This window comes from Lipophrys pholis (genome assembly GCF_963383615.2).
Source record: "Lipophrys pholis genome assembly, chromosome: 15".
NCBI lineage: Eukaryota > Metazoa > Chordata > Actinopteri > Blenniiformes > Blenniidae > Lipophrys > Lipophrys pholis.
Genome location: NC_137642.1, coordinates 17,569,360 through 17,595,447, shown reverse-complemented (window position 1 = coordinate 17,595,447; position 26,088 = coordinate 17,569,360). Strand labels below are relative to the sequence as shown.

Below are 26,088 nucleotides of genomic sequence, written 5' to 3'. Positions count from 1 at the left end.
CACTAATCAAATCTGGCCCTCGTCTCCTGTTGCCAGGATGCCGGCTGGCTGTGCGAGAAGGAGTGCTACCTGGACATGTTGTCATCTCCCCAGCACACGGCCCAGGAGCTGCACGCCCTCTGGGACAGGAAGCGGATGTGTGGAGACCCCTGCGGCTGTCCCTGGGAACCCTAAATGTGGTTCACACGCGCGCTCGCACGCACCACGTGGCACTGTGGGTAAAAACTGCACTCAACACTGACCGTCAGTTGAGTTTCTGTGATTTTCCTTAAAACACCAAACTGAGCCATTGTCTATTCTTCTTCTTGCTATGATATGAGCGAAATGCTTCGATTTTTTGAAATGCCAGACTTTCTGATGGAAAATAATCTCAAACTTTGCAGGTTCTTAACTTTCACAAAATACTATATTACGATGGAATAACATCCTCAGAATACTGTAAGCACTCACATTTAGCTGTAGCGCCCTGTTGGGATGTATCATGCAATTGTTTACTGACCTTGGAAAAAAGGAAAAGCGAAGGAAGACTTGTCGTGGTCAGGGATGGATTCGACTATGTGCAATCCCAGCATGTGATTGTCACATTGTGGACACAATCATTGCTGTAAGACGCGAGTACTCTTGTTATTCTGATGAGCAGTACACTGGGTGTTGGTGGAGACCAGGACTGACCAATGCTGGACTAAAACCGATCAGATGGTATTTTAAAGGTGAAAGCTCTACATTGCTATATTTTGTAAATTATTGTCTCAAGCTTCTCATCCTCTTCACCATTTGTAGATTCACGACGAGCTTCGTCACAAACGCACACAGTTTGTACTGTAACCATTATTGTGCAAGTAGTGATGTGGCCTTACTGTACTTGTTAGGCATCATTCTGTACGTACGTTAACACTTGTGACATCGACAGACGTTTGGAGCGTGACGAGACGGTGTCGGAACAAACTCACTCATTGAACATGGTTTTATGAAACCTCAGAGGTAATAAAGAACACTTAAGAGAGATTAATGACTCGCTCTTTATTTAAATCTACAAGGTGTGTGTGACGACTGTACGGGTCCTGTCAAGTCTGTCCTGAAATGTTTGTTTCTGAGCCTTTTTCCTAACAGGAAGGAGATTATAAAATCACGTTGCAGGTATCCTCAGTTTCTCCCATTCAAATACCTGCATTTGAAGTTAATTACTGATTCTAAAAATGCCCGTAGGTGTGAATATGAGTGTGTCTGGCTGTCAGTCTCTTTATCGCAGTCGGCTGGGATCGGCTCCAGCCCCATAGCCTGAATCGAATAATATAGAAGGTGGGTGGATTTGAATGGTCTCGGTACGCGTTACGTGGTCTATCAAACTCACTTATTTACTCACTCGCCGTTTGCTCCCATGCTGGGAGTTCAGTGGTCCTGCCAAGGACACACTGACAAGACCAGACGAGAGATCGAAGCGCCAAGCTTGAGATCTGAAGACAAAACTCTGTAATGAGCCACAACCTCATCTAACCTGCAAAGTGTTTAAGCCCCAAATTGATCTTTGCTTTTCACGTGAATCAATGGTAGTGAACCGGCTCGGCCAGATCGTAAGACCAATCATAAGTCTCCTTTGAGCGCGTGCTGCAGTGCTGCTTGTTTGTTCCAGTGCAGTCGTGTGATTGATTCTCAGTCTCTACTATTTGATTGCCTTTGCTGTATAATTTTGTAAATAATGAAAGATGATGCTGAATATTTTACTAATGGAGGATAATACAAGTCGTTTGTTTTATTTAGACTCATCCTACCTGCCAAGAAGCTGTTCCCACAATTAAGCTGACACTGGAGCTCACATTCCTCTGCCTCTGACCCCGCCTCCTCTCCTCTCCTTTTCCTTCTCTCTCTCTCTCTCTCTCTCTCTCTCCTCATCTCATTTGTTCACCTCCTCTCTTTCAGTGAGCTGCATGATAAAGTCATCTCCGCATCTGTTCCGCTCTCGTACATAGATAAGCATGCTGTTTTTCACCCCATCAGCCTTTCTCGCTGATTTCGCTCGGAGCCCTTCATTGTGAAGCGAGGGAAGCGTGGAAATGACACGCGGCCGCACGTCTTCTTTAGAAGATGAAGTTATTGAATTTGTCTAAAGTTTGATGAGCGCTGTGGGGATATTGTTGCTCCGCGATGGTGTAAAATGTTTAAGTGATTAGCATTTTTATTTCCAGAGATATGCTCCAAATCCTCTGAATCCTTTATTCTGGGCCCGCTCTCTCATGCAAGCCCATCCAACCACGCGATCAAATCAGCCGAGTCTGTCACAATGACTTGAAACAAACGGCTGTTTTGTATTATATTCAGAATCTCCTCAGGCTTGTCCTTTGTAATAATTTTAACAACTCTGTCCCTCTTTTTGAATTGCTTTCTTACCTTTTATCTGCCACCGTATACATTTTTAAAAAAATAACATTTTTGTGTGTGTGTGCGATCATATTTTGTCAAACTGCACCGGATCTTAAAGGAAAAGATGCTCATGTATTGGAACAAACAAGAGTTAGATGATGTTTTATCGGAGGGGAGCGCTACTCATGGATTCCTTTGTTCTCTGAGAGATCAATACCTGTGAACATGAAGTCGATTCTTAAAAGACTCAAGAATCCAAAGTGGAGAAAATACAACTGTGTAAAGCCGAATCATGAGATCGCTGCTCATCATCGTGACCCAGAATATCTGATTCATCCATATGTTTGATATTAATAGACCCCACCCGTCTTGAATCGTCGACGCCCTGAAGCGCACATTTGTAATCTTTTCTAAGTGACGACAGGAGTACAATTCCCTGAACCACTAACTTATTTTCACTCTATTAATATTTTGCCAGGGATGTGCAATCATCCGTTTAGCCTGTGACAAGCGCCGCTCTGAGAAAGTGGAAGGAACTCAGGCGCTGGAGTTAATTGTATTTAATAAATCCTTTTCTGGAGTTTCACCTCTTACCACAAATCGTCCTCGGTGCGACAGATTGAATACAAGAATGTGGTGACATTACAAATTTGAGTTTCATTTTCTTGACAGACTTGGTGGACGCTTCATTTTACATAGTCCCCCCCCCCCCCCCCCCTTTTTTTTTTTTCTCCTTCGTGCAAGCTCCCCATCTATTAACACCAAGTGACTTAAACACGTTTAAAGCTACCGATTACCTGGCATGCACGTTTCAAAAGGCCAATGTGAGCACCTGGAGAAGATTTAAACTCTAGATTTTATTGCATTTAAGCAACAGTGTGAACCACTTGCAGATATACCCCCCCCCCCCCCCCCCCCCCCCCCCCCCCCGGGACCCCGAATCAGAATTTGGTGTGGTGGTTGGTGCCACATGGTCTCGTTTCACTTTTTGTGGAAATGACAGACTCGCCGCTTGGCCGCCACCGTCTCCGGGGTTCACTGGGAACGAGTCGCAGGCCTCAGAGCAACGGCGCCTTAATGCTCGAAGAGAGGTCAGACACGAAAGGCCGAAATGGCTCAGAACAACTCCGACAGAACCAAAGTAGCTGAAAAGTATCTGTGAGCATGAAGTAGGTCAAAGCTCGAAGCAGAAGCCCAAAACTAAGGCGCCACTTGCATCAGCGAAAAGCAGGAAAGTGTTGCTGCAGTGAGAACACTCTCTCCACAGGTACCACCACAGGCACGGCCTGCCCTCAGGACTGATGCATTTCTAGCATCGACAGTGCAGCAGGGAACCGGCAACCTCATCTCTTCACGACAAACTTTAGGGAATAGTCCCTGTTTGTTTATTTATTTATTTCAAACTCAAAGGAAATATTGCTGAAAATTTAGTGAAACCTTCAGGGGATCTGCAGGGAATAATTCCCCTCCCCGATAGTTTTTTTTTTTTTCGGGGATAAGGAAGGCTGAGCCGTTTTGTAAAGTTGTACATTTTATCATTTGACCAACCTTTCTTTTAACACACTGGACAGATTTGTCCTACTTTACATTTCCTTCACATCCTGGAAGCTGTTTTTTTTTTTTTTTTTGTGTTGCAGAGTGGAAGCAATGGGATGCCTTTACCACGGGCAGCTCTGAGGATCCAAAGGGTGTTTTTAGCAAACGCAGTCTTTTCAATCTTAAGCATTTTGACCGTTCCAATGACTTCTACAATCAGCTCTGCTCCAGTGTGGCCCTCGGCTATGACGCTACGCTGCTCTTGCGGATGAACTGCAGTGTTTTTAAGAACACTCAGGGGAGCTCTGGTTGCTTCCATAATATCTTCTGATTTGTAACTTTAGATAAACTACATTTTACAACCTGTTTTTGCCATGGAAGCTATTTTAAGTTGGTAATTCCAATGTCAACTGAAAAGCCACGCCGTAAATATCCTGGTACTGGATGCAGCGGTTGGCACTCCTGCTTCTCACAACAACATCCCAGTTTGAGTGTTGGTTTACTCTGAATTCTCTCGCTTTAGCTTCGCCTGGATATAAACTACTCAGGTGTTTTATGTGAACACTCTGGGAACGAAATAAAAAGTAATTAAGAGAACATTTAGTCTTCCTCATCACCTGATTCAGACCGGGTGGTTTTCAGGCAGCCTCGGGTCCACGCGGGAATCTGCGAGGTCGCTCTGTTAACGTGAGGAATTCTGTTCTTCTTTTTCATGCTGTTGAATCCTCAAATGTTCATTTTGATTGTTGTTTTGTTTACATTAATGACCTGTGACGGACCAAGGGAAGGTCCAGCGTGTACACTGCCGTCACTTTTAGTTAACTGGGATGGGCTCCAGCAGCCTGTGACCCTGAACAGGATGAAGTGGTGTAGAAGATGGATGGATGGATGCAGTCAGCATGCAGCCCCCCTTTCTTGCAAAAATCTGATTTGGTTTAAAATGATTTTGGGAATTTGAAAATTTCCCAGTGATTTAATTCTCATTAGTTGTTTAGAATTTTAAGCCAGCGAGATGTTAAGAAAAGCTACAAGAGGGCCTGCAAAATACTTAAATGGGTAATAAATAAGTAAAATAAGTTTTTAAATAAGTTGATTCAGTAGTAGTAATAATAGCAATAGCAATAATAGTAAATAGTTCAATAGTGAAGTGAGAGATGGTTCATTGTGAAGAAATATGTAGGTAAAAAGCATGACGGGGCTATTTTCAATGTTGCACTGAGAAAGTGAAACTATGTAGAGATTCCAACGTGCCTGGCCGTGATCTTTGCGCCCAGAGACGGCACTGCATCAGGAACTGAGTCGGAGACGAGCACCGACTGCGTCTGCACTTCATTGTCTGATGAAAGTCAGAACTCTGCATTTGGTTTCCCTCTTCCATTGCAAAGCTCGGTGCTCTTTCCTGTCTGAAAAGCAGAGGAGCCGTTTGGCTTTTTGAGATGCTGTATTATACCAACAGCTATTCAGAAACCTGAATATAGTCCATTATCAGACGTACACACCTCACCGTATTTCAATCAACCTCCCCCTGAAGTCAGTGTGTGTGTCGGGAAGCAGGGCTGCCGTCTGCAGCTCGATGCATTGAGATTTAATACCAGCACAGGAGGAGAAAGAGCGTTTGTGTTGACGTGCGAGACTGATGATCTTGTCGGTAAAAGCATGGTTAATGCTGGAGAATACTTGCAGATTTTTTGAAGGAGCAGATGAGAGCTTTTCTCAGAGAAAACTACAGAGGTACGACGCTACCTGCATGTGCTCGTTTGTCCCAATGAAACATTTAGTGCACAATGGAACAAAATAATATTGCAGTATAATTATTAAGCAGCTTTACTTGCCTATGAAACATAAAAAAAAAGAATCACATAGACCAAGGCAATAAATTGCTTTCCTCAGGCTCTATATCATAGTTTTCTTCAAGTAACATCTGACAGGTTGATATGACGATGGAGCATTTCATGTTTATCTTGATTTGTCTCTGCACCTCTGTTGTGCTGTCATAACAACCGTTTGAATTACAAGTGAGTCCGGGCAGCTGCGAATTGTCAAATGTTGCCATTTGTAAAAAAAAAAAAATCTCACTTCTGAGTGGGGAGAGCATTCACATGGTAAGAAGAAACAGCCCGTCCTTTGAAAATCTGCAGCTCACTCGAATAAACCAATACGGAGTAATTGCTGCTTGTAAAGTAAATCCTGATGATGCAGTTCACAGCTACACTGAAGGTTATACTGCTGTTTCTTGTAGCTTGCAACCCGGACTATTTGTTCATTACAGAGTGCAACATTAACATAATATAGAAATACTTTGTTTCTAGTGCACTTTTGATTTAAAAAAATAAAAAAATAAAAAATAGATACAAAATCTAAAAGTGCTACAAGCTTACAGTAAAAAAAGAAACAACACTTGCATGCATCTACGTGAAAAAATAAATTTTTCATAGAAATGCATTAATGCATGGAGCATCACATTAGCCTTTTTTTGTTTTTTCACAGAAAACATATTTATTTATGATAATATAGTTTGCAGGTTGTGTGAGTTCATGGCCCGAAAACCATTTCCCATCCAGCTGCGGGCTTAAATAATCCGATTCATGGACCATGTCGATGTGGTCTTTTCGAAAAATCAGGTACCTAAACCTGGTGCTGTAATTATACGACAGATTAGTGGCTCCTCCAGTCCTGTGTGATTGTGCCAAACGATGCTCGATCAGTTGAAAAGTGCAAAGTAAGTAAAATCCTTTTTTTTTTTTATATACCCTCGTAAACATGTTATACTACCGTGGTACAATAGTGCAGTGAGTTATCATCACGCAGAAAAGTAATACAGTGTTGTCATCACAGTGTGCAGTGAGTGGAAATGGGCCCGGGGGACGTGCTGCAGATGTGCCGGTTGCAAAAGGAATCAGTTGTTTGAACGGCTCTTTTAAAGGAACCAAGAGCGGCGGTTCTCCTTCACGTGAACAACTAACACCCCAGAGTTTGAGTTGTCCACGGCGTGCTCCATTCATGTGAACGCAGATAAGCACAGCTAAGTTGGAGAAAGAGGAGCGACTGGAGGCTGGAGCGGAGCCACGCTTCCCGCTTTATCAGGGAGGAGGAGATATTAGTGGCAGCGGGAAACAAAAAGAGTTCAGGTCAAGAAACAACTTTACACCGCCCGTATGAAAAGTCAGCACCGGACAGTAATGGTGTTAGATGTCAAAAAAAGAACAGAGTGACTCCGGCACTAATGAGGGCGACGTCTCCGTCAGTCCCTCTTCCACTGACTTCACTAGTTCTGCCTCCACGTTAGAGATGTGACGTTCAGGAACGAACCATTCTTTAGAACGACTCCCATCAATAGAACCATTAATCCCATTTCGAAGACATTCCCATTTCCCAGTTGCTGAGGAATGTATAATATTCAATGGGAAATTTTTTTAGTTTTGCATCATTATATTAAAAGAAAATGTTCCCGTTACTCTGATGTGATTTGACCATTCAGGCGAAGTGAACTTTTCAAGCCCGTGGCCTGAGTCACACCGGCTCTTCTCGTGTGTCAGCAGCGTGGAGGCGTACAGTTTGCCGCTAATAAAATGAAAACCTACCTGCGGCGTCGGGGTGAGGATGTCTCGATTCAGATCAGGCGCAGCTGTCCCAGATCTGAGCGAGAGGAGGGTGCAGTGAGTCTGCTGGGTGCCGTGCATCTGCATACTCATTGAAACGACTCCAGATTCTTCGACTCTCCTCGCAGAGCCTTGCACGCGGCTGTCAATCAGCCTCCTCTTCTCAGGCGTGCCCCCTCCTCTTCCTCCTCTGTGTGCACCCAAAACGAGGAGGAAATCATTTATTCATGACGCCTCGGCATCCAAAACCAGCGTTTTCTGACTGACTGCGATTCACAGGACTGAGGGGATATTATTAGACACACAACTATGCCCTAATGGGGCAACGTTTTCATTCCCAGTTCGAACTCGCACCCGCTGCTTTCTCTCTCTCTCTCTCTCTCTCTCTCTCTCTCTCTCTCCCCCCTCCCTCGAGGTTAAGGCTCAGTCTATTCCTTGCAAACATTTGCGGAGCCCAGCTGTGAGTCGTGTGACACCGCAGATCCGTGAGCTGACGCCTTCAGTGGAAGGTCGGCTTGGTTAGACGCCACAACACGTGATCGCACACGTCTCTGATAAAGCGATGGGACGACAGAGTGAATCACACCGTTCGTGAGGCCACTTGACCCCCGCGCCGTGAAAACACGGCAGATTTACTGTGATGGCGTTTGAGGGCGATAATGAACTCCGTCGTTACTGAACCATTACTGACGGCCTTCCTGCCTGCGGAGGACGGGGGATTAGCTCGTCGGTCTCCTGATGCGAGTCTTGGAAACCGCTCTGTGGTTTCGATGTGACCTGATGCGACCCCGTGTTGGAAAGAGGTGTCCTGATGTCAGCCGAGCGAACGCCAGACATTTCCCCCTCAGTTCAGCTTTATTAAAGTAACGGACCGCTCCTGCTTCTTCCCACTGCACTTCCACAAGGTTTGGAAGCCTTTCATGGAGTCACAGGTTCCTGGTTTTTACTCCCCCGGGAAGAACTGGACTTTACGTCTCTCACAATGCAACTGGAAAGTTTCTTTATTCACACTTCTGGTGAGTCACAAGCATCCATACTCTGTGGATCTCCCAGAGGAGGAACACACCGTCAGACGACGAGACGAGCGTGTTTGCTTTGCAGTGCAACTCTGTCCCTTTAATCAATACCGAGCCACGTGAAGCTGGGAGGACTGGTTTAATCAGGCTACAGTGACTGCAGCTTGGTGAAGTGAGTGGGTACTTTGTTATTCCTCTTTATCCCTAGTGGGACATGAAGACGCGCTGAGGGGTTTTTATTTATTTTTTTATACAAACAACCAGCGCTGGCAGAATTATGCATGAGAACATGTGTTGTTCTGGGAACAGTGACATGAATATGATAACTACGCTGACATGAATATTAGAATCTGAAAGAAGCTTTTTATGAAGGCTGTACATCAAGTGATATTAAAGCTCAAAGCTGGTGAGCCTCTGAAATGTATTTATTTAATTTTTTTTCCCCCTCAGCTTTGAACAAACTGCCTCACAGCAGACTGGTACATCAATATGACCTGTCTTGTGTACACGGAGCTCCATGTGGCTTATTTTCTGCGTGGCCCAGTTCCATTGTCATCCAGAAGTTGACGAGTCTGTCACACTTTTGTTTTTTGTTTTTCATGACCACAAACCTGAGCACTCTGGAATCTTTTGTGCCAATCCTGCCTGCTGCTATTGACACTCACTGGGACACCAGTTCTGCGGCTCAAAATAGTCCCCAACAAGTGGTCCAGCTGTTTTACAATTTGTTCAGCCTCCACTAACCATGAAAAGCCCATTTTAACAAAGAAAAAATAAGAAGAAAAGAAATGAGAGCAAAATTGCAGTCATTGGGCAAATTGGGCTCGGGACGAGAGCTTCTGAGAGACCAGAGAAGTGATGAAGTCGTGGCTGACTAACTGGGGATTTTTTTTATTTTTTTGCCAGAAAAGTCTGGATTCTGTGTGGAAAAATTAGAAGAAATAATATAAAACTGTCCAATATATTCCAGCGATGTTCAAAGGCTGCATCCAGGAGGGGAACAGTCTGCAGTAATATTTAATGTTTAGGAAGAATTCATGATAAGAGAAACTATATTGAGGGGATGTCATTCATTTCCAACACCATCCATCCATCTTCTGTACCGCTTTACCTAATCCAGGATGCTGGATCCAATCCCAGTCCCCCCCGTCACCAGTCCATCTCCATCCACACTTTCATGGCCACCAATTATCCCCATTTGCGTGTATTTATTTATTTATTTATTTTTAATGAGGCTGGAGCACAGCAGGCACATTGAGAACATGTAAACTCCACACTGAGGTCCGAGAAAGGAGCTTGTGTTCAGAGGTCTGTCTGCAGGTCAGATTGAGCTCCACGTGTACTTCAGGTTAACTGGGATTAAGGACATTTAAATGCAGAGAAACGGTTTGCCCAATGTCAATCGCTGAAAGCAAAGTTTCTACCAGCCTGCTCTCAAACCCGTCACTTTCTCGCAATGTGGCAAGAGTTGTAATGGAAATGATCTGTTTTGTTTTCCAATTTGTCACGATGATTTGCCCTTTCGGATTATTCCCTCATGGGTCTTAAGAGTTTTGTGTCTTTTTTTTTTTTTGTGATGTTCTTGTTTCTAGTTTAGCCACCTGTACAGTTGTATTTCTACATCCCAATCATGTCTAGCTATACCCAGGTGCTGCTTTTAATCCAATCCTGGATGAATTTCCTGACACATTTTAGCTTCATCTGTCTGTTTGTGTTTCGTCTTGTGTCACCTGAGCTGACGGAGCAAACAAACACACACCGGTGTACCTCGGATGTACTTTCGTTTTTGGGACCGTGCCAGGACAACCGGCGCTCCCCTGACTAGAAGAACGGCTCGGTTCAATGCTGAATAAATACAAATGAACCATCGCAGGCGACCTCATAAAAGTCTGTCCTAAAAAGTAAAAGAAAGAAAGTTAAGATTTCAAACAAATACCTAAGCGTCTATTTACAGTCTGAGTGACGAGGTTTTTAAAATGTGTTGTTGCCACAGGAATACTGATTCGATATTTGTTGGCGTGCCACCAAGCAACCCCAGTGTGTAAAACACAGCCCAGTGATAAATAATCCGAAGCTCGCAGAGGATGAGTGATCCATGTCGCTCTCCACACAAAAGCTATTCTGTTTTGCTCTCAAACAGAACCCAGGAGCTGTGGGTGAAGAAAATCAATCTCGTCAACCCCTAGGGAGAGACGAAATGAGAACCGTGAGAGGTTTTGATTATTGTGACGGACTTAAGTCGGCTCTGCGAGAGCCACTTCTCGCAGCTCTGCTGTTTATCAAATCACAAATGTATTTGCATTGCATTTTTATTTTCCCGCCGCACTCCTGTCTGCTTGGAAGGGAGAAATTAAGAGGAGGATCCGGTCCCCCCTCCGACTGATTTTTAAGAATCTGACACTTTGATGAATAGATGCATTTTCTCTGAAGCCACAATTCAATCCTAACGACACATAATTAATTGAATTGCAGCTGTCAAGAGCAAATCTTGGGGCGAGTCAACAGAGCTGTCTGGGACAGATCGCCTCCGTCCACAGAGCTGCCTTTTCCTCTCACAAAACTCACAGTGGCATTAACAGAAGCCCGCGAGATAATGTCGGATTTAGATGGCTGGTGCCCGGTATTAAAGCTCGGCGACCGGCCTCGGTGCGCGCTCAGTCAAGGTTCCTCAAGAGAAAGCGCATGGACAGAAAATGCTGTAATAACTTGCATCAGCCGGCTCGTCTCGCTGTGTGTGTGTGTGTGTGTGCACGATTCAGTGCAACCCCGCAGAACTACTGGCTGCCTTGAACAGTAAACACACATCTGATGCAACAGGAGAGATCAAATGCATACAATTCTTTGTATATTAAATTAATTACAGAAGATGCCCAAAAGTCGTGTGTGAACACACGAAGTACACAGATATCTGCAACTGAACATGGAGAATGGCGCACACCTGAGGCAGTTGAATCGAATAAATGAATGGATGAAATAGTAAACGACACAGGGGTATAGACATGTGCTGAGGAGAGAGAGAGAGAGAGAGAGAGAGAGAGAGAGAGAGGGGACAGGGGGTGTTGGAGCCTCGGAGGAGATTCATGATGTAGTGAAGGAGGACATGGAGATGGCTGGTGTGACAGGCGAGGAGGCAGACAACGAAGATAATAACAGACTTTGAATCAGTGAGAGGGACTGTGAAAGGAGAGCTCCATCCATCTTCTCCTAACACTCTATCCCGACAGGTCTCCACTTCACGCAGGTGTACAGTGAAATAAGGGAGAAGGATTGAATGGAGTTAAACAGTAATTGGCATCACATTGAAACGGCAAACATGTCGTATTCACTCCAAAAGATGGAGGGAATGTGGATGGAAAAATGGAATCGGCATCTTTATTACACACATTAACAATAAACCGCAGTGCTGGCGGAGCTGTTGGGATGAATAAAAACACAAAGTGGGCGTTTCTCCCCCTGGAGGTGTTTTGACCGAGCGGCTTCACTTGACTTCAGGTGATTTAAGACGAGTGTTTTTTTTCTTCAAAACAGACGGAGAAGAGAAGAAATGGTGCTTGTATCATTTCTATAATATGTTATTGTTAATTTAATGGTTGTTTTTTTCCCCCCAGTTTTATTGTATTTATGTCACATTATTATGGCCGTTATGTATATTTTACTACCGTTTGTTCTGTTTATCCCTTTTTTATTGTTTTTTGTGTGTGTGTGTACAACTATTTTAAACAAAGTAGTGCAACATAAATTTAATGACATATAAGCTAGGGCACAAGATAAAAACCAAACTAAATATTTCGATCCATGAACTTCTCGGTAATGTTCTCATTTTATTCTGGTGTGTGCAAAAAGTAGTTTTAGGAGTCAAACAAATATGTTTATTCTTTTTTTATTTTTTATTCAATAAATCCATAAAGTGGTTAAGCGCTGCACGGCTTCAACAAACAAACGGACATAACAGAATCACGCTGATCAAATATTGGAGAAGTGAGGAGCTGTGCTGAATCTGAGCGGGACCGGAATGCGGTGGAAAAACACAACCAAAGCATGGACACAATACGTGTGTACAAGTGAGCGTCACTTTTCATACGATGCCGTCACGTTATGTAACCAGCAGACCAGCGTTGAAGAGGTCTTCTCTACAGGATTGGCACTCTGGCGGCTTTAAGATCAAAGATCTGCCGAAATACACATCATGACCGTGGTTTGTTTTTTTTTTTAACAGGGAAAGAAAGAGGAGAAAAACAAGCACTCAGTTTAATTCCGATTGTGTGGCGAAGAGGACAAAAAAAAGACGCGTTGTAAAGCACATCAAAAGGACGGCTTTCAAGCCGATTTGCCACCTTTAATTATCAGACAATGCAAAAGTAAAACTATTTGAGTTTGTCTCTTCCGCTGACTGCACAGCTGCACTTGGATACAAAACTAGTGACGTGAAGTGTTGAGTAACTTGGAGGACGCCACCAGGCACACGGAAGAGAAAAGGCAACGTCGGGGGCGGCTCGGCGGTCTCACCAGTGCTGGAGTGATTAACTGTGACTCAACATAGTTTGATCGGTGTGTGCGTCCAGCTCTTCTGGAATGTGTGTGTCTGCATCAGTGCACGAGCCAAGCGTGTGTGTGTGCGTGTGTGTGTGTGTGTGTGCGCAGGGCGAGTGAAAGCCGGAGGAAATCAGAGGCTGTGGCTCGGCCGTGTGGCACTGCCGGACTCTGCCGACGCTTCGGCCTTGTGATGCATTTGACTGAGGTGTTTGACCAGGCTCTCCAGCTGAGGGTTCCCCCCACACTCCTTGATGAGGCGGTAGGCCTCCACCTCCAGGTCTCGCAGAGTCTGACGGGTGTAGGCGAAGGAGCCCACCTTCTCCAGGTAGTCCACGCAGTACCGCTTGATGTCCATGTTCTCCGTGCGCTGCCTCAGGATGTTCTGCACCTGGGTGCTCTCCGGACGCGACCAGATGGCGTGAATAGTGGGGAAGGAGAACTTCCCCTCAGTCAGGTCCTCGCAGAAGCTCTTGTTCTCGCTGTACTCCCGCGAGCTCAGGTTGGCGTAGTCGTCTCGGATCTGAAAGAAGAGGCCCAGCGTGTCCAGCAGAGGCTTCAGGTCTTGTTTCCAGTCTGAGAAGAGCTGCATCAGACCCACGGCCAGGCCGAACAGGCCTCCGGTTTTCTGCAGCACCATGGTGCGGTACTCCTGCTCGGTGGGGCAGGTGTAGGTGTCTCTCCAGTGGATGTCCAGGCCCTGACCCCGGTGCAGCTCCAGCAGCTGGCGGGTGAACACTCGCACGGCCTCCGGGTGCTCCAGGATCAGGACCTTCTCCAGCCCCAGGAAGTAGACGTAGTTGGCGGAGTTGATGACGGACGGGATGCCGTAGATGCTGTGTGCCACGGGGAAGCCTCGCCGCAGCTTGGAGCTGTCCTCGATGTCGTCTATGAGCAGGCTGGCGTTGTGCAGCATCTCGGTCACCTCGATGATCACCTGAGCAACACAAACACATCTGATCAGTACGTTACAAAACAAAACTTTTAAAGCTTCATTTCATCTAAACAACAATCTGATTGGAGTAGTTGTCTCCTTCATAGCCTTGGCACTTTTTGTCCTAAAGTCTGTATAATTGTTGGGATTCTAAATCTTGAAGATGTTTTCACAATCTCCTCCTTGAAATGAGCCAGAACCCTACATGAAGCAGAAATAGTGGGAATGAAGCCGACTTCCTGCTACTAATGGCTACAGAAGCAGCAGCTGTGTAAATTATGCATTACAACTTGTACACAGCAGAGGGTGCCATGTCTACACTGTTGCCTGCTCCACTCCTGCATCAAAGTCTTCATCAAGCACACCAAATAGCTGCAGCTCAAACAAACCATCCAATCACTCAGAGTATGAAGAGCTCAACAAAGACACATTCCAGGCTGGAGGAGAGTCGGATTCTGACAGAACTGCTGTTGATTTGATCAGTGATGCTCAGACCCCCCCCCCCAAAAAAAATCCCAAAACAAACAAACAACATCCAAATGCACTCACACAGTTTGAGCAATTAGAGGTGTTGCAGCAGGGTTCAGCAGAAAGGCCAGAGCACTTAACCGTAGCATTACGACGAGGTATCGACAAGCTGCAGCAGCTTGATACAGTACGACTCCATCAGCTTCAGCATGCATGAAATGTAACGCTGAGCCGAGAGCTATTTGGAAGATGCACAAACACTCCGTGAGCCCTTTTAGTCAGTCATGATCGAGTGATGTCAAATATTTGTGGCTATCTTGTATCAGCACATTTCTGTCCATCAGGATGCGCTTCAAGCTGATCACCAATCACAGCTTTGCTTCTGTGTGTGTGTGTGTGTGTGTGTCTGTTGGGGCTGTCAGAGTTGTCCTGAGCTGGACGTGCAGGCTGCTGGAGTGCTCTGCTGATTTAAAAGACAAGTGGTGTGGTCTGGTAATGAAAGCTGTTTGTATGGGGCCAGTGAGCACAAAGAGAGACTCAGTGGGTCAGGCAGATGGCCAAGGCTGGGCCAGTTGAGCAGTTTAGACGCCAAACACAACCTTTTCTTCGGCAGGGTCCCGACGCTCACTCACCCTGCAACCTCAGAGAGCCACTTACAGGAGAGGGTGTGTGTGTGTGCTAGTAAAACTACAATGAATACACGGATAAACAGGAGATTCTATGTCTTTGTGAATCAGTTCAGTCAGTATGAAGAAACAAGGGCACAATCAAGATGGGATTTAAAATTCATATCAACAACAGCTTCACACACAAGCACAGGCGATTTTCAAGTTCTGGACACTGAGTGTCTGGGTTCTCCAAGGAGTCCAATTAGTCAGGCTGTCTCTGTGTAATGCTGCTGTTTAAGTGCCATCGCCGGTCTGCAAGGCTTTATTATCACCAGAGGTTACTGAGGCAGAAACTCACTCCGTTTGTCGAATCAGTGATCCATTAAGAATGCAGAGACTCCTCCGCAACAAACGAGTGCAGTGAGTCCAATATATTGAGGGGAAATTACGGAAAACGACAAGTCAGTTATGTGCTGGTGTAAAGCTGTGTTATTTGGAAGGGCCACAGAGGGTGCTAACCTCCACAAGTACACCTGAGACGGGCTCCAGCCCTGTTACAGTCTGGACCATCGCAGTACATCACAGTATGCCAACTGGACTGACTCCTCATTTAGTATTCAGCTGCAAGTTAAGTACGTCTAAAGTCTAAGAAGCCACAGTATAATGCTAATCCAATGTTAAATCTCCTTACACTGGTCCTAACTACTCTGCTTTATGTTACATATGTTCATGATCAAAACTATATGCTGGTTAGTAGCGTTAGAAAATCTCCAGTTTAGGTGTAGAGGACCTTTCTACATGGACTTTGCATGTTCTGCGTGTAGTCTGTAGGTTTTCCTCTAAGTTCTCCTTTTTCTTCACACAGTCCAAAGACACGTTTGCTGCCAATTGGTGACTCTAATGGATACATGTTCATGAAAACTCACCATTGACACAAGCCTCCCTACAGCGTTACTTGGTGGCTGCAGTATTGATCAGGGCTAAAGGTCTTGACTGTCTAAAGCCAACGTGAGGAAGCGCTGTAATTGTGGTGAACAAGGCTGTATGAACTACAAGCAATTAGGTATTAATGCTCGACTAAAGCTGTTGTCCTCAGACTGGCTGTATAATCCATGTAACTGGCATGCAGGGTCAATAACAAAGTCGATATAACTGACTATATATATATATATATATATATATATATATATAAATAAAACAGGTTCCTACTGGTGGCATCTTCTGCTCAGTGAAGCACGAGGGATCCTGGGAACGCAACACTGCAGACATACAGTGCGTGAGCACAAGTGTGCTTTAATTTCAGTTATTCTGAATGAGGGGGGCCCGTTTGCCTTATTTCTATGTTGTTGCTGCATGAATCAAAAAGGTGCATTCTAATGCAGATAACTGACGCTGTATCAGTTAAACAGCAATGCTTCATTTTACCGCCGTGTGCTTAAGCCAAAGACTAATATATACTTTGTGGATATTAGAGCCCCAAACTAATTAACTGTCGACGTAAAGATTTAATACATTTAGAATGGGTAATACATTTAGGGAGATGAGCAAGAGTCCATTCATGCAGAAAATACCACATTTGTTGTGTGTGGTTATTGTTTAAACGGTCACATACTAATTAAACCGATTGCAGATAAGATGTTACTACGGCTAACCTGTTTCCTGAGAAAGCCAACAACACAGACATGCTGCAAATGCACCATGTCGTTCTAACCAGGATTTGCTCTGAGGCAATCTTATCTCTTTCCCAATAATGATGACCCTCTTAACACACTGTATTCATCCAGCGGTTGGCTTTATTATTACACCGTCTATGAGTTATGAGTTGCTCCACATCAGATTTTACATGTGGACCTGTCACCCCTGTTATTTCCAGGGAAACGGCTCATAAGAAGCTCATAGCCTGAGGCAGCACATGAATGCATGCTTTCACAGGAAGACAGTATATAAAATACTAACCTTTCTACACTGTCGCAGAGAACAAAAAGAAAGCAGTCAGCTAAAGGTCACAGGCAAACTGATGAACACAGGCGAGGGAATTTCCTGAGCATCCACGACCTGCAGTGTGCTGCGCCGTACAGAAGCACATATGGGCTCTGATGAAAAATGCACCGTCGCATGAATGAGACCCGAGTCCCGCCGTCACCGCCTGCATCTATCTGAAGGCACGGTTGTTTCCATGGCGGCGACTTCTTGGCAGCAGCGTGCTAATGATGACGAGAGGAGTGCTCTCAGTCTGCATGATGGGTTCAGCAGGAGTTTACTGAGCTGCTATACAGAGATGGAGGGGGCCATGGGGTGAGACAGGTCTTTGATATGTGAGGCAGATTTAAACCTCAGCCACCCGCTGCAACATAACAGGGACGCTCTGTCTGTAGGGGAATTACCTGGAGAACATAAGCAGATTTGGATCCAATCTGCATATGAATGTAGGACATATGAACTACCAGGACATAGAAAAATATTCAAACTCTTCACTGACATGTTCACACCAATAAGGACATGGTGCATTGAAACTGAAATGCCAACAATGCAATCAATCACTGAGGTGCATCAACGGTGGAAAAAACACAAATCAAAGATGCCACTTTGACTGTTAAGTCTCTCATTTTATTAATTTCGTGATCTGAAGCCATTCATTCATGTGAAGCTCCGCAGCCCACTGCAACAGCAGCACTGATTAAATATCTCGGTGCAGAATCAGATGGATGTTGACATGATGGGATCAATCTATAATCTCCAATAATTTGTCAGAGCAGACAGACAACTTCATTACTCTCACACGTATGCACCCTGTTTTTTCTTAACTTTCAACAGATAACTCAGAAGAGGAAGGACTTTTTCTTTCGTGGCTGAAAGCAAAAACAACTGCTGGAGACAACAGTGTGACCCTCGAGCTGTGCTTCAGAACTAAAATTTCTCCATTCGGGGGAAGGGTTCATTAAACATTCAAGACAAATGGAGACCTGTTGCGCTCCACCATAATATGACCTGAAGGCTTCAGCACTTATGATTCTGCACCATTGAAGCCACGATGATTTCGAAATGTAGATTAGATCCATCCATATCTTTGTCACTGTACACAAGAGCATTATGAAGTCGTTATAGTGCCAATCCTACTGCTATAATAAAGCCAATAACACCAATAAAATTTGAATGGATAATCTGAAATTATTTCACTTGGAGAAAAGCAAGAATGCCAATCAGTCTGCTTTGTGCTGGAATATTTCAGTTGCAGTCTAAGAATATGGTTCAACGCTGTGATGAATGAGTGGAGGCGTTCCTGGGAAGCCGTCTGTGACTTGAATCACGCTAATCCTTTTTTCACAAAGGTAATCTGCAGCACAAGAAGCTGAAACAGCAGCCGTCTCTCTTTGGAACTGAATGTGGGTACAGTGTGTCGGAATTGCATCAACAAACAATTGCTAAGTGCTGCCAAATGTTTTCCTTCAAACAGCCGTTTACCAAATCATCTGGAATACAGTAATAATAATAATAATAATGCCTTGGATTTATATAGAGTTTTTTTTTTTTAGGTGACTCGAGTGCATACAGAAACCATTATTCATTCACATCAGTCACACCGGTGGTGGTAAGCTACGTTGTAGCCACAGCTGCCCTGGGGCTGCTGACAGAGGCGTGGCTGCCATTTCCCATGCAGCATCCATTCATACGAGGGAATGTGGGTAAAGTGCCTTGCCCAAGGACACAATGACAATGACTTGGGTAGAGCGGGATTCGAACAGCCAACCCTTCGGTTATTGCATTACAGTGCATCGATAAACAATGACCTACCATCATCACCCTTTACAAACGTTTTTAGAGTTTCTCCTCAGAGGATCATGGATTATACCATCACTCTGAATGTACCACAATAATCACACTTTCATTTAGGTGTTAAATCCATTTTATGCAGCCAAGTTTGCATGTTCTCCCTCTGTGTGTGCAAGTTTTTTCTGGTTTCTACTGACAGTTTAAACCATGCATATGAGGGTAATTTGTGATGATAAATTACCTGCAGGCGTTCATGTGAGTGTGTGTGCTTTCTCTCTGTGATGGACTTGTGGCCTGCACTCAGTGTACCTGCCTTCACCCATACTCTGCTAGGATTGGCTTTGGTGCCCCCGAATTGGATAAAGTGGTATAGAAGGCAGATGCATTTATTTTATGAGGTTATACCAACCTGAAGTATTTGCGTGTCTTCCATCAATCTATTTTTCCCACTAGAGGAGGTTTTAAGGCCGAACTCGAGTCTTCACCACAGTACTATTCCAACAGAAGACGACCAGGGGGCATCTTAATAAAATCCTCTATAACCCCCACCTGCCTCCTCTTGCTGTGGATAAGTACTACTTTGTTTCCCCAGCTGGCACACAGGGCCCAGCCACCTTACGACGACGACTCTTTTCAGCTTCTTTTTCTTTCATCATGACCACAGGTAAAGCAGGGGCTGGAGACTAACCTCTAAACAGAAAGCTCTCCCTAAGACTCAGCCTCCTCTCAGCACTATTGTCCAACACAGCAACATAATTGCTCAACATCCAGTAGACAAAATGTCTCATTACCAGCCTCATTATGGACCTGAATCACAACACAATCTTTTTCAACAATGTACTGATTTGAGGTAGCTCGGTTAAAAAAAAAAAACACTACCACCACCAGTGCTTTAGTGCAGTCCCCCCCCCCGCCATTCTGATCTTAGAAAGCACTTGTTAAAAACCACCTCCACTCCAATAATCTCACTTTCACCCTCAAGAAACAAGAAGTTTCTCTTAACAGAGACCATGCTTTTTTAATTCTTTTCATGCACTCAACACTTGATCTATTTTGTCTTTCCAGATGATGTTGAGGAAAAGAAAGCAGAACAGAAGGCAGCAGATGACACAAAAATTTGACTTGGCACAGAGGAACACTGAACTTACTCACCCAGTCCGTTAAGTAGGAGGAGGAAGGTTCAGTGTCTCATGACCAGACAACGTGTGCAGAATGTGAGTGCAGAAACAGAAAAGTTACGTTTAAAGCTACAATGGAGTGGATTTATTAAGTAAAGTCATAGAAACTGACATGACATGACTGGAGGCAATCTAAATCTGTATGTAAGGCGTGCATTATTTTTACCCATGAAAAGTAAAACCGTGTGGAACTTGTTTTGACGGTCTGATGACCGTATTATGTGCAGCCTGTACTGCACTGAACAGTGTTTGTATCGCAAGCTAACAAAGCCATTGTTCCCCGGCATTGTCTTAAATGTTTAATTAAGTCGAGGAAACATTTTTATGTAAATTATGCTTTTGTCAAGTTTCAGGAGTTGTTCTGTGCTGTTCTGCGGGTGGTGGACTGCATCGCAGAAATGGTTCAAGGACTATGTGAGCAACTTAACAAGCTCTGATCTGACACAGCTTGATATTGTTAGTCACATGAAATCTCATGCTTACCAACAAAGCCCACTGTCCTACGACTGCCTCAACATCCATTCACCAAAACAATGTCAGACCTAGTTCACTAAACGTGGGATGTGGGCAGCAGTTGTGCCTTTGAGCAGTCAAAAATTTCATAAAGCTCACCCATACTACAGAAACCACAACAAATTGGCGTGACATCCTCCTCTGCGGCGCTATAGAGCTTTTTGCCCTGTTTTAGTTTCCCACTTTGGTTTCTGGGCCCCCAACATCACTCTGTAATGGAAAAATCCATTGTGTCCCCAGTAGTCTCGCACGCACGCACGCACGCACGCACGCACGCACGCACGCACGCACGCACACACACACACACACACGCACACACGCACACACACACACACACGAAAGGTTCAACATTCAGAGAAATGAAGTGTTTTTAAATCACAGTCTCAAACTACGACAAAGAACAATGAATGTTTTTCAAAACTTAACTGTTTATAACCACTTTAAACTTCACTGTATCCATCATATATACATAAACCTTCTATTCCGCTTCATCCAGTTTTCTGGAGCACAGCTCTGGAGCAGATTCTGCTACCAACAGGAAAAAGGTATGGTCACACCTGACAGGTCCCCAGTAACATCAGATTCACACCTATGAAAGATTCCAGCCTGGAATCAAACCCACAACCTTAACCTTCTCACTATGAAGTGGGGATGCTGCCCAGCTCAGCTGTATTAACAATTTAATAAATAAATAGCCTGCCTAGATTTAGGCACGGCTTCATTTCACCTTCTCTAAAACGGTTGCAACAGAAAACATTGTATGACTTTGAATTTGCAGACATATGAAATGGATGGTTTCTCACCTGCAGTTTGTCCTCTGGAACATTGAGCCAGTGGTTAAATGCTTGGGCGAGTTTTGTCCTCACTTGCTTCCCTGCAAGGTGAGCAGAATTGAATGGCTTTAATAGTGAAAGGCATTCACACTGTGTTATGAAAAGGAAACAGAAAAAGGAAAAGCCTCTAATTGCATCCACTATTGTTGCAAAGCATGAGTTAATACAGCTTTTTAAAAAGGGCTGGCATTAAAATGATGCTTGTGTCCTCATGTCAATCATTCACGAGCACACAGTTTGTTCAAGTCTATATTAACAAAGAAGTTTATTGTCAGAGTCATGTTACCAGAAAAAAAACCTACATTTAAAACATAATATTGTCACAGTTTTAGCCAAAGGGAATTGTTGTGGTGGTTACAGCGATCTCTGCAACAAACACCTTTAAAGTCCAATGAAGCAGAGAAAACATTAGCCTCAAGTGTTTCTGTCTAGTGTAGTGGATAAACTTACTAAAACAGTGCAACCCACAGTGGACCAATTAGAAATAGAAGCTGCTCTTGTTAAAAAAAATGCTGATAATCTCTGTTCTGTAATTCCGCACTTTGAAAGATCATTCGTCTGCATTGGAAGCAGGGCTGTGTGTTCGACACCACAGGCCTCAGCGATGATGGTGTTACTAAGATCTGGAGCAAAGTTACAGTATGCGCCACAATTTGAACATGATGTGTTCAGACAGTCAAGTCTCACACACAGAGTCAAACTTATTATCTTTTTGATTTAATGTGCTGGAAAAAGAAAGTGTAACTGAACAATTTTAATAATACAATATGGGAACTTTCTGGATACGATCAATTGAAGGTCTTTAAAAATAACTGCTTGTTGAGAGTGTAGCTGGCACAGTGACACTGCTGTAGAGAAATAGTCCCAACTAAGTGAGATCCAAGCTCATGTCCTATTTACCCGAATTACACTCTGCTGTTGGGTCAATCTTCTCTCCACTGACAAAAAGTGGCCAATCAAAACTCGAGAAATCAGTTAAAAAAGCAGCCAGTGATGAGTTGATCAAGATGAACCAGAAATGGCAAAAACTGAAATGCTAATAAGCAGCGCTGTGCTCATTTCTCAAACTGTTATTTCATCATTGTTGATGTCATGGATAAATTAAAACACACTCACACACTTCAGTAGGAGGCATTACCAACACAATAAATGGATTCACGCTCAAATCATTGTTTACATATTCTGTACAGAAGATTCAAATGGAAACTATACAACTTAAACTTTTGACAAATGAAGGTCTTAAACAAGAGAGGACCATCTGCTGCTGCAGAAGAACAAAAGACAAACAAACTGGAAAGTGAATCAATCATAACTGGCAGACAATTCAAATACATTACAGCTCCGAGGCAGCGTGAAACAAAAGCAATCAACGTGCATTTTATACACAGCCAGATATTTATATTCGGCTTTGATTATATTATACTGATATTTTTACAATCTGTTTTTTTCCAGTGTCTCTACTTAAAAAAGGAGCACTTCTACACTTTGCCCTCTGATACCTTTAATCTAGGAAGAAGAGGTTCTTCATCGATAGTCTTTCCTCTCATAAGGTGTGAAACACGACATACACACTCAATTACTCCTTCAGGTCAGACAGGGTGAAAGAAAGAAGCTACTAGCGACTAATAGTCCCCATAAATTGCCTGAACATCCCCGCAAGCCTGGTAACACTGAAACAGCATCACTTCCCTCAGAATATCTGATGTTTGAAACATGTAACATGGCTGAAACATGACCGCTACACACAAGATGAAGCACACATTTAGAACTCTCATTGGCTGCAGCAATGTTGTACTTAATACAATGTAGGTAGATAGAAATTGAATAAATCAAATAGCCAGTCTCTGTTTTGACTGTAGAGCTGTTTGTCTATGGAGCTGAAAACTGAGAGGAGAGGTCGTCATTGTTGTTGTCATTTTAAAAGGTTTTTTTTGCCCAGGTACTTTTCTTTTTTTTTTTAAAAAGACAACTTTCTGTCTCTCTCTTGGCGTGGAATGGACGGGCAATGAGTACCTTATTTATATATACTTTGCATATCAAGAAGCGTCGCCTTCCTTCTAAAACTGCCAGTCAGTTGACATGATCGCAAGTTCAGGCTATAGCAGCTTGGAGTTCAGATGGGACTCCTAAATCACAAGTCTGTTGCTTTCTGCCATTGCTTCTTCAACAGGGCTGGTTTAAGGTGACGTTTTAGTGGAATGCGCGCCGATGTTAACTAATGTATATTGACATGAACATGTCCATTCTCTTTAAAACAGCCCCGTTATTGAAACAACGGCAGAAAGCAACGGACTATTACTATGACTATTTATTGCGTGTGCACAAGATCTGTCAATTTCTCACATCCCTTGCAATGTGAAACACACCGCAGTGCATGCTGAGTGCGTTGCGTTTTGAGCTGCGCTGCGCTGCCCGCAGCTCATTAGCACTCATTTGAATTTTGTCATTTATGTAAGTGAAGCACAGGGGGAGGAGGTGCGACACATCGCAAAACTTTGGTTAAACGTCTAAACTCGCTATAATAGAACCAAAAAAAGGACTGCTTATTTCTCACACCAAATGTTTTCAGAAATACATGTCGCTGAACTTTTTAGTCGTGAAAGAGAACGATTGTGACCGAGCTGCCATATTGGTCCGGTCTGCTGCCAGAAGCGAGCAGATTAGCGTAGATTACTCAGTATAGATCTTCAAGATATTTGACTGTTATTTTAGAAGAATAAAATACTTACCTGGCAGCTGCAACAAGTATTTATATGGTTCCAGCAAAATTCTGTCAGAGGCAGCTTCACCATCCATTGCTTCAAGTTCACACCAATTTATTCTGTAAAGACACACCCATGAAATGTGATTGTTGTTGACAATTGTATCTCTTTTAAAGTCTTAATAAATGTTACAAAGTCAGAGCACTGAAGCAATTTCTATTGAACGACTAGGATTAGTGATGAGCTTGTAGAAATAACGGTGATAATATTGAGCTCTGAATGAAAAAAAAGTAACACATCCACAGTCATGACAGTTTACTAGTTTATTTACGGAGTGTGAAGCTTAAGGTGTATTATGCCCCCTGGTTCTCACGCTGTAGTAATTTGAGGTTGAATGGAAGATTTTATAGTCTTTTAACATTTTAAGAGATTATAATTACCAGCTGTTGGGATCCACAGGCGGCAATCTGGTAGGTTTATATATAAAGTCTCGGTTGTTACTGTTGTGGTTATATACTAAAGCTTACTTTACCATTTTCATAAATCTGCAATAGGCTTAAAACAAATTCAGTTCTTACAATGTCAGCTTTAACATAATCATGATTAGTAGTTCTCTACATTTCTTTGAGTGAAATGATTCTATGTGAGTGACATAAAAACACAACACCTGAACTCCTCGGAAGCAGTTTATGCACTAGGACTGCACAGTCATAACTCATGATCGATAAGTGCACCCAGCTGAGAACATCATTTACACACATGCAATGGAATATGAGAGATGAATGTGTCATTGTAGAAAATCCCCCAAATCATCTGATGTTCGCTGCATGTGCAGTCATCAACTCCCCATGTGCGAAGTGATTCAGGCGTCACATGATCGGATGGGTTCAAACACTGCACTGATGAATCAGGGTGATGTGGCTCTAGTTTTGACTTTTCCCAAACTTTTTTTATTTGCTTACATTTAACTTCGTTTTAATTTTGCTTAACATTTGTCTTTTAAACTTGTTTGGTTTTCCCATATTGTAAAGTTTCCCTTTGGAAATGTTGTACAGGCACTGGTCAGAAAAAAAAGATTTAAATTTCTAGGTATATTCAGCATATGAAGAGCTTTTTTAGCAGCACCAAGTAAAAACAAGGATAGATAAGGACACGTTCGCATCTACCCATACACAGATAATGACAGTATCAGTAATAACAATATAATAGACGCACAAAAACTAAAGACTAAGAAAAAACATGAATAGACGCTTTTGCACTGTGCAAGTGACTAAACATAAAACGGTTTATTTAAGCGAAGGGTCGAGCGAGACATTGTGCAACTTCTTTACTGTCATGCCATTACTTTAACTGGAAAAACAGACATTTGAGGACATCATATACATGCACGTCATAGGGGTTTAAAGCTATATACCTCTGTAATGACAATAGTCAACTCCAACACTCTATTGTTGTTTTGGTGGTCTTTACTCCACCATTGTAAAGGCATTAGTTAAGGTTAGTAGCCCAGATATTAGTTAAGTTTAGTGGTCCTAACTCCACCCACCTCGGCTGCGGTCTGTCAGTCTTCTGACGAGCCGGTCCCGTTTTCCGGTGAGCCACACTGCTAACGAGCTAGCATTAGCGGGCTAACATATAAGCCCCGGCATGTCACTGTTGGGCTTATACTCCATTAAAAAAAATAAAAATAAAGGTATCCGCTGCCACTCTGGTCGAGTAAGGCACGCTGTAATGGTCGTCACATCGGCGCTTTTAAATCATTTAGGTCCGCGGGCTGCTGCCTGGTTCATATGGAGCTATGCTAAGCTAATTCAGCTACCGCTGCGCCCTGTAAAGACTTTTCAGCACGAGCTACTTTTGAAGCCTATATAAGCGTTAGCCCCGTTATAGAGCACGCGCAGAGCGGCTGGGAAAGGTAACATGGGTGCTTCGCGAAATGTGCGTTTGCAATTATATACCTGCACTCCCCGGAAAATGACTTCCTCCCGAGAAGCAAATGACTTCTGCGAAACGGGACGGCCGAGAATACATATCGAACACAC

General features: G+C 43.6%; 2 protein-coding genes across 6 annotated transcripts in view; one reads left to right on the top strand and one right to left on the bottom strand.

Annotated features, from left to right (window-relative positions):
- Positions 1–18,208, top strand: part of b3galnt2 (beta-1,3-N-acetylgalactosaminyltransferase 2) — a 27,499-nt gene extending 9,291 nt beyond the window's left edge. For 2 of the 4 annotated variants that reach the window (XM_080481681.1, XM_080481679.1), the window contains one exon: positions 37–1,005. In XM_080481681.1, the coding sequence (XP_080337807.1) occupies positions 37–174 (138 nt within the window). In that variant the 3' untranslated portion in view covers positions 175–1,005. Of the gene's footprint in view, positions 1–36; positions 1,006–17,863 lie in introns of those variants that run through there. The other 2 variants (XM_080481682.1, XM_080481680.1) reach the window with 2 other exon arrangements.
- Positions 12,402–26,088, bottom strand: ggps1 (geranylgeranyl diphosphate synthase 1). Of its 2 annotated transcripts, none has more exons than XM_080481686.1 (4): positions 26,005–26,088; positions 24,074–24,165; positions 21,315–21,385; positions 12,402–13,976 (listed from the first exon to the last, which is right to left on the bottom strand). In XM_080481686.1, the coding sequence occupies exons 2-4, from the start codon at positions 24,138–24,140 to the stop codon at positions 13,173–13,175; spliced, it is 942 nt and encodes a 313-aa protein (XP_080337812.1). In that variant the 5' UTR covers positions 24,141–24,165; positions 26,005–26,088; the 3' UTR covers positions 12,402–13,172. The 2 variants fall into 2 exon arrangements, with proteins under 2 accessions (XP_080337812.1, XP_080337811.1); XM_080481685.1 differs by having other exon boundaries at positions 25,593–26,061.